This window comes from Vipera berus (assembly GCF_964194415.1).
Source record: "Vipera berus genome assembly, chromosome: Z".
NCBI lineage: Eukaryota > Metazoa > Chordata > Lepidosauria > Squamata > Viperidae > Vipera > Vipera berus.
In genome coordinates this window covers 15,572,401-15,581,838 of record NC_138205.1, presented here as the reverse complement: position 1 = coordinate 15,581,838, position 9,438 = coordinate 15,572,401, and the positions used below count along the sequence as shown (strand labels likewise).

Below are 9,438 nucleotides of genomic sequence, written 5' to 3'. Positions count from 1 at the left end.
GCAGGGAGTTGGATCTTAAGATGAATCCCTGACCATCGAACCTGGCGGAAAGGTCCACATCAGCTTCCTCTTCCCAGTTTCGTGTCTGCATGAAAAGAGGGATGCAAAAGTCTTGAACCTGGAAAGGAAGCAGTAGGAATTGAAAGCCTGAAGAATTTAACACAGCTGAGGCTCCCTCCTCTCCATGAGTGCCCACAACTCTTTTATATCCTCAGCATCGGTGCAAGAGGGCATACATTTTATGTAAGATAAAAAACAGTTAGGAATCAGTTTTGGGGCTATAAGCCAAATGTCTCCTGCTATAAGCTTGATATTAGGTCTGCATTCCAAAATGAAAATGGTGTGTGTGTGTGTGTGTGTGTGTTGTCTAATTATTGATCCTTGGTGAGTTGCAGTGCAACCACAATAGTTCCTGTGAACTATGAATTACTATAATAGTTTCTTCCCCAGCCTGGTCTTGCCAAAGTTTCACGTTAGCTGACAATGGTAGAAGCTATAAGCTCGAATATCAGGATGTCAGAGATGAGAAGGAATGATGTAAGTTTTTAAAATTAAAATAATGTCTATATATATATTTAAAAGTCTTAGTATATTATTTCTTAGCAGTTTTCCTTTATTTTGCAAATGCCTAAACATGTTGTAAGGATGAAGGGCTTTATGTTAGCTTGTATTCAAACATTAATTTTGAATGTATCCCAAGTTTTGACATTTAGGTATTATGGTCCTGCTGACCTCCAAAAGCAAGCACAACCTGGTTAATATTTGAAAGGGGGATCATTAAGAAATCTCAGGATAGGATAGGAAAGGAAAGGAAAGGAAAGGAAAGGAAAGGAAAGGAAAGGAAAGGAAAGGAAAGGAAAGGAAAGGAAAGGAAAGGAAAGGAAAGGAAAGGAAAGGAAAGGAGGAAAGGGAAGGGAAGGGAAGGGAAGGGAAGGGAAGGGAAGGGAAAGAAAGAAGGAAAGAGGAAAAGAAGGAGAGGAGAGGAATCCCCGTGGATTTTACTCCACTAATCATTGCTGACTATAAGGGGTAGCATCTCTGTTTCAAGGCCATTCAGACAGTGCTGTCCGAAGATGTTCCCATGGTCATGTGGCCAGCATGACATAGCGGAGCTTCCTCCCCACTGAAGTGGTACCTATTTATCTACTTGCATTTGCATGCTTTCAAACTGCTAGGTGGGCGGAAGCTAGATGAAGATGGGCCTTGATTCTGTTGCGCGGCACTTGGTCTTAAGTCTTGAACCCAAACTGTTGGCCATCCAGCCAACAAGTCCAGCGTCTTAACCACTGAGCCATTGCGTTGCCCTGGGAAAGCAGATAAGGTGGTTAACATTTTTTTAAAAAACCACTATCTGGGAGCCTTGGTGGAGCAGTGGGCTAATGCCTCCTTAAGTAACACCAGCTGCCTGCAATTAGTGCAGGTTCCCATCCCACCAGGCTCAAGGTTGACTCAGCCTTCCATCCTTCCGAGGTAGGTAAAATGAGGACCCAGATTGTTGGGGGCAATTAAGCTGACTTTGTAATAATGCCGCTTGGGTGTGTGTGTGAAAGCCCTAATAAGCAGGCATATACATAGAATGAAGGCTACTGCTAAGCTTGTAAGCCGCCCTGAGTCTTCGGAGAAGGCGGGATATAAATGGAATTAAAATAAAAAATAAAAAAATAAAAAACAGCAGTAACTCACTTCTATAGATTTATTTATTTTCCTCTATTTGTTCAATTTATTTGGTGCTTATCTCACCATGAGGCTGCTCTAGGCATCTTACAGTAATAAAAGCAACCACCTCCACTGTAGAACTTTCCCATTGGGTTGCCAGGCTATCTGGCAGAGTCAGATCTTCAGGTCCTTGTGGAAGGATAGGAGTTAGGACCAGATCTCATCCCAGAGGGCAGAATGTTCCAAAGGGCGGGTGCTACAGCAGAGAGGCTCTTTTTCTGGATCCCAATGGTTGGAGTTTTTTTTACTCTGCCAGCACAGGTTAGGACCGCTTATCCTAGTGCAGGGGTCTTCAAACCTAGTCCTTTTATGATTTGTGGACTTCCACTCCCAGAATTCCTCAGCCAGCATGGCTCAGCTTGGAAACCTCTCCCTTTCCCCTCAGCATGGCTGGCTCAGGAATTCTGGGAGTTGAACTCCATGAGCCATAAAAGATCCAAGGTTGCCTACCCCTGGCCTAGACCCAAGGTGGGGGGGACTATGGCCAGTTTGTGACTTGTGGACTTCAACTCCCCAAATTCCCGAATTATGGGAGTTGAAGTCCACAAGTGATAAAGGAGCTGTAGTTCTCCACCTCTGGCCTAGACCAATAGTAGAGGCATTTGTGAAGTCACCAGGTGTGCATCGCAACACGAGGGTGTATTTTTAAAATTATTATTAAATCTTGTCTCCCAAACGTGAAATTCCTCTTTGTTTCCCTTTCTCTCACCTATTATTCAACTCTATGTTGGATTGATGTTGGCATACTTAACTTAAATTATGTTAGCCAGCATAAGCATAAGCTTAGCCAGCATAAGCCCTCTCAAGTCAACCTGAAAAGTTAAGCTGACAGTTTGAAATTCTGTTCAATTTCAGATTAGCTACTACACGTAAATCTCAGAGCTTTTCTTCTTCCACATGGCAATCACAATGGGTCAGGTTTCATCTGATGTCTGGAACTCATCACTGTTCTTCCCACCATCATTCAGGCTGACTCTCAACACCTCAGAATGAGGTGAAAGATGGTGGATGGGGATACAGGTAGTCCTTGACTTACAATAGTTTGTTTAGTGGCCGTCCGAAGTTACAACGGCACTGAAAAAAATGACTTATAACCGGTTTTGTACCTATGACCATTGCAGTATCTCCACGGCCAAGTGATCAAAATCTTATACTTGATAACTGTCTCATATTTATGACGGTTGCAGTGTCCCGGGGTCGTGTGATCACCTTTTGCGACCTTCTGATAAGCAAAGTCAGTGGAGAAGCCGGGTTCACTTAACAACTGTGTTACTAATGCAGTTAACAGATGCAGTGATTCACTTAACAACTGTGGCAAGAAGGGCCGTAAAAAGGGGCAAAACTCAACAAATGTCTTGCTTAGCAACATAAATTTTGGGCTCAATTGTGGTCATAAGTCAAGGACTATCTGTATGAGGCTGTGTTGGTGGTAAGGTGTCCTTGGGCTGGATCTTCACGTTTCATCCTTATGTTAGCTATAACTCTTCAGTTTAATTGTTATTTGGGGGGGGAAAATCAATTCAAAGTGTGAGAAAGCCTTGTGCAAAGGAAGCTCAAACTAGAATGCAGAAGCTCAAAGTAATATGTATACAATCTATGCCTTACTAAACATTATTTATTTATTTATTTATTTATTTATTTAATCCCATTTATATCCCGCCCTTCTCCGAAGACTCAGGGCGGCTTACAATCTAAAGCGCAAATCAATGTGCTTAGCAATAGCCTTCATTCTATGTATATGCCTGCTTATTAGGGCTTTCGCCCCCCCCCCCAAGCGGCATTATTACAAAGTCAGCTTATTGCCCCCAACAATCTGGGTCCTCATTTTACCTACCTCAGAAGGATGGAAGGCTGAGTCAACCTTGAGCCTGGTGGGATGCGAACCTGCACTAATTGCAGGCAGCTGGTGTTACTTAAGGAGGCATTAGCCCACTGCTCCACCAAGGCTCAATTTGTCTATTTATTATAGAAATCCAAATGAATTTATATTTAATATGCATACATAAAATGTCAGTATATCAATTTCTGATCAATAGGATGATGGGTTTTTCCCCCCAAATTTAATACTACGGAAAAATGAAAGGCAGTTTTAAAAAGTAACTAAGGAACGCCAGTTCTGGATTTATTATTCTAAACATAATAAAAGCCATTATTTCTAAAATGCAAATTTCCATCCAAAATGTACCTCATATGAAAGCTTAATTCTATTACTCTGCAGAAAATAGAGGAAGGAGGAAGACCTGGACCTTTTGTAGTTTTGCGTGTTTGTGTGTACCAGCGCTAGATGGAAATTTGGAAGTCATAAATGTTGTTTCAAGTACTGGAATTGAATAAACCTCACACCCTTCTTCATTTCAGCAGCATATATTGCTGCTGTCAACATCCTCTTGTCTTGTTATTATTTCTGAAAAACAGACGTCAAACCCTCGTGTTGACTTTCACCAGCGGTTTTTAATTTACCTTCACTCCGACCCTGGAAAACCAATCACATGCAGAGGAGACAATATCCGTTCCTGGCAGTATGAAGAGATCAAAGGGATTGCAAACATTTCTCTTTCCCCCCCCCCCCGGAAATTTTATTAGTTAATCAAAATACAAAATACAGAGAAACAAAGAAAACGAAGATAATGTGAAAATAGGGGAAGAAAAAAGTGTTAGGTAAAGGAGGGGGGAAAAAAAGGATTGACTTCTGACTCCTTTTGGCCCAGTAGAACAAGGTAATAACACCTTGACTTTTTATTTTTATATAACACCGTGCTATATGGTAGCCGTTTCTATATCAAGAAATCTATCTAGTCAGCAAAACCCAAAATCAGAAGTTTCATATTTTTTTTCTAGCTCAAGCACAAAGTCCAGAAGAGGTTTCTTAGTAGCAACAAAATTAATTGTGTTCTTTTCTATAACCAAAGCAGTCGATTTAGCCATCTCTGCTAACTCCATCAACATTTGCAGCCCTTCATCCTTTGTGGGAGGATTGCAGACGTTTCTCTGCTAATAGCCATTTCCGTGTCCAAGTCCTTATCCCCAAATTATCACTTTAGGAATTCTAAAGGTCTCCTTGAAAATCTTGGAGTCTCGGGTTGAAAGACATGGAAAGAGGGTCTCTATTATTTCCTGTTTTCCTCACGGCAATTCAGACATAGAGAGCAAGCTCTGGGGTTGATGCAATCCAAGGTATCTCCTGTTGTTGTTGTTGTTAGCTGCGAAGTTGTTTCCGACCCATCGTGAGCCCATGGACAACGCTCCTCCAGGCCTTCCTGTCCTCTACCTAGTTTTATGGTATCTCCTAGTTTGATGTTATTGAATTCAAGCCTCCTCTAATTTCCCCCAGATCCTTGCCTGTCATGTCAGATGATGTGGAGAAGAATGAGGCTCCTCCAGAGCCAGAGGCAAAGCAAGATGAAGGAGAGAAGAAAGAGCCGGAGCCAAAAACTGAGCCAGAGGGAAAGCTGGAGCAACAACCAGAGCTGGAACCTCCACCTCGTAGCCCCCCAGCACCAGAAGCCCCTCCGTCATCCATGCTGGTGACTGTCACCGTTGAAGAGGAGAATGTGGGGGGACCACAACTGAATGGGGATCCTTTGGGGCTGAGGGCCGGCTCAGCGGAGGAATTAGGAACCACCCCAGCCCCTCCTGGCAGCCCCCCGGCACGGTCCAAGTCAGCGTCGCTGAACGACCTGAAGCCACAGAACAGCGTCAATGGAGGCCCGCGGGCAGTTGCGAGGGGCAGCTTGTGCGGCTCTCAGGTGCATATTGCGGGCACAGCAGCATCTTCGCGGGCCAGTCTGAGTCGGCAGGCCTCAGCAACTGGTTCGGCAGCTGGGGAGGCTGGGGCAAAACCCAGAGACTACATATTCTTGGCTGCTCTGTCCTGCTTTTGCCCCATCTGGCCGATCAACATTGTGGCCTTCGTGTACTCGGTCATGGTAAGTGCCTAGGCGGGATTGGGCAATTAAAAGAACCACCGGCTACACGGATCCTGCAAAACGCTTTCCCCAGCATGGCTGAATGCTGGTTTGCATGCACCCTTTCCACCCAGCCTACCTACTGCTGCATCCAACACTTCATCCCCACGAGACAAAAGAAGAGAAGTACACTTACTCATGCAGGAGTGGAACAGGCAGGATAAGCTACTGTATATAAACAGGAAGCAAGCTCCACTCCCCCTCACACTGATGATGTTGCCTATTTGGGTAAGGAGATGTCTGCAAACAAAGAACCAAGCTCAGAGAGCAGCAAGGACCCACAGTTCAACCCTGAGCCAAAGATACAGGCAGTCCTCAATTTACAACCATTGGTTCAGTGACCATCTGCAGTTACAACAGCACTGAAATAAGTTACTTACAACTGGTCCTCACATTTATGACTGTCACAGCATCCCCACATCATGTGATCAAAATTCAGGCACTTGGCAATCAGCTTGTGTTTCAAACAATTGGAGTTTCTCGGAGTCAGGTGACTTTGCCATTTGTGACCTTCCCAGCTGCCTTTCTGACAAATGAAGTCAATGGGGAAAGCTAGATTCCCTTAACAACTGCAGTGATTTGCTTAAGGTGTGTGGCAAAACAGATCCTAAAATCGGTCTCAACTCACTTAACAAGTGCCTCGCTTAACAAACAGAAATTCTGATCCCAACTGTGTCTGTAAGTCGAGGACTACCTGTATTCTCTTCGATTTCCATTTTTGGCCCCTTGTGCCAGGGGAGAAATAGATCCCACTTGCTTTGTCAAAAAAGAAAGGACAGTACAATGCTGTGGCCTGTGTAAAATTTGCACATGCTAATCTGTCTATATATGTGCGCATATGCACAAATGAAAAAAAAATAAATCTATCGTGCAAACAAGTTCGGCTTAGTGGGCAAGGATCTGAGGGGAGGGGGGCAAAAAGTCAAAGTGGTGTCACAACCATGCAGTTAATGCACATAAAGAGGGGATGGGTTTGATTGCGTGGTTCAGGCTGTCATCCTGACTTTTCAGATACCCCGGTACAGACATGTCAAACACAAGGCCCGGGAGCCAGAGCCGGCCCGCGAAGTGGTTTCATGTGGCCCACGAAGCCATCCTGGAAACAGTGAGGGAACGGTCCCCACTGCCTTGGCCCTGGCCAGAGACCCTCCTTCTGCCAGAGACCCTCAAATCTGTCCCACTCCTGCCCAGGCCCCCATAGGCACCCTTGATGCGAACGATGTAGAGCTGGCCACGCCCACCCAGTAGGCCATACACACTCTAGCCACGCCCACCCAGTAGGCCACGCACACCCTGGCCATACCCACTTGGCCCCCTGAGGGCAACTGCAATGTTGATGCGGCCCTCAGTGAAATTGAGTTTGACACCCCTGCCCCAGTAGATGATTTTTTCATGCCTGATTGAGAAGCTGTCTAACGGTTAATATCTCAGCTTCTCCTTCTTCTGGGTCTCTAAATCAAACATGGCCTTTGCAGTCTTTCAGTCAGAGCTTGAAAAAATGCCCAGGGGTCATGTGGAAATGGTTGAGGTGCTCAGGTGAGCTCTTATATTTTTAACATCATTTTTCTTTTTGTTCCCTCTTCAGTCCCGTAACAGCTTTCAGCAGGGAGACATTGATGGGGCTCGGCGCTTGGGACGGGTAGCAAAGCTGCTGAGTGTCGTGGCCCTGGTCGGGGGCTTGCTCATCATTGTGGCCTCTTGTGCCATCAATTTTGGAGGTGAGTGGACAGGAAAGCACTGCATGACGGGAGGATTTCTCTAGAGCAGGGTTTTTCAAACTTGGCCCTTTTATGACTTGTGGACTTCAACTCCCAGAATTCCTCAGCCAGGCACGCTGGCTGAGGAATTCTGGGAGTGGAAGTCCACAAGTCATAAAGGGGCCAAGTTTGAAGAGCCCTGCTCTAGGGAGTTGTGATGCTTAGATTTTAGACCAGTGATTCCAAATCTCAGCAATTTTAAGATGTGTGGAGTTCAAGTCCCAGAATTCTCCAGCCAGCATCCTGGCTTGGGAGTTCTGGGAGTTGAAGTTCTCCCTTCTTGGTTGAGGAACACTGTTTTGGATTACTTCAGAAGATGATTTCAGAATAAAGACTTCCTTTTCTTAAAATGGAGTCTATGTTGATACTCTGTGGAGTGGACCCCACTGGGGAGGACAAAGCCAGATGAGGTACTGTGTTGATTGTGCTGCAACCATTAATGGCTGCTAATGTTCCCCCAAGAGAAATAAACTGCTATAATCATCATCATCATCATAATACATTGAAGAGTCTTGTTGTGGCAAGAAGTTACATAATTATGACCCAAAAGATCATTGACAGAGAAGCAGCCCACATCTACAGTACAAAATCTGGCTCATGGAAATCAGCATTCTTATTAAAACCTGCAGCTGCTCCAGAAAAACTCTTTTTTTGGGGGGGGGGTCAGTCTTTTTTCTGGGGAGGCCTATGAGCCAACCAGAGCATTGTGAGACTTTGAGGTAACCAGATAAGATATAATTATCAATATTAATTATAATAGATAAAGCCCCAGCCTAAGACCTTTACCACTGACGATAGCAAAAAAAAAAGAAGTCAAAATTGCAGTCAGGGCATCAAAGCCACACCTGGTCTATTTATTCATTTGCCGCTGTTATTACTTTTATACATAACTCAAGGTGGTATATACACACACAGTATTCCCTCTTCCTCCTAATTTGCCCACAACAACCTGGTGGGGTGGGATGGGCTAAGAGAGAGTGATAGGCCCTAGGTCAGCCAGCCAGATTTCATGCTAAGGGAGGATTAGAACTCATAATCTCTTGATTTCTAGCCTGGTGCCTTAACCACTAGACCAGGGGTAGGAAACCTTGGCTCTTTTATGACTTGTGGACTTCAACTCCCAGAATTCCTGAGCTAGCCATGCTGAGGAGAAATGGAGAGGTTTCCATACTGAGCCATGCTGGCTCAGGAATTCTGGGAGCTGAAGTCCACGAGTCATAAAAGAGATACCCCTGCACTAGACCAAATCTTTCTATATATCACCTGTGCAATCTGTATAAAAAGAGGGTGGGGCTTTGATCACATGATCACACCTGCCATTTTGACTTTTTTGACCCCTGCACACACCTGAATCTCACAACTTCCCTTGAAGTAACATCATGAATCTCCCCTTTGCTTTTCCTAATGGTCTGCTCCTGCATGCTTCGGGTTCCAATGAGTGCCAGGGGTAGGGAGGGTGAATTGAGCACATCTGAGATACTAATCCCTCATGTTTCTCAACAAATAGTAAATAAGTCCCTTGTTTTGCTCTTTTTTCCTGTGTTCATCCTCCCCTCCTCGATTCCTTTGCCCTTGTCCCCTTTCCCTCAAACCTTTCTCCTTCCCAGTCTTTCAGTGAAGGCAGCCCTTGGCTGCTACTGCACCCCTAGCCTCAAAATTTCCACCTTTGGAGCAGGGGACCTGTATGACTACAGCGCACCCATCCCTTCTCATCCCACCCACCTTCCCTGCATCCCAGAACCATACAAAGCAAGAGCACAAGGATGGAAACGAGAGGGAGAGAGAGAGAGGGGGGGAAACGCAAATGAAAGAAAACCGCAGAAACTGGAAGCAACCCCCCTCCCCATCCAATGGAGAAAGAAGGAAAAAGGAGGAGCAGGTTTGCCACTTTCTCTCCCACAGTCTCTCTCTTTCTCTCTCATTTTCTTTTCATCCCTCCGTCCATCCATCCATCGGTTCAACCGATGACCTGCCTGCCCATCTTCCATCGACTGCCAAAT

At 45.1% G+C, this 9,438-nt stretch overlaps 1 protein-coding gene across 1 annotated transcript; it reads left to right on the top strand.

Moving 5' to 3' along the window:
* The first annotated feature begins 4,352 nt into the window (after positions 1-4,352).
* Positions 4,353-9,438, top strand: LOC308677883 (trafficking regulator of GLUT4 1-like). Its single transcript, XM_081344578.1, has 3 exons — positions 4,353-5,642; positions 7,267-7,399; positions 9,046-9,438. Exons 1-3 carry the CDS (start codon positions 5,061-5,063, stop codon positions 9,054-9,056), a joined length of 726 nt encoding a protein of 241 aa, XP_081200704.1. The 5' UTR covers positions 4,353-5,060; the 3' UTR covers positions 9,057-9,438.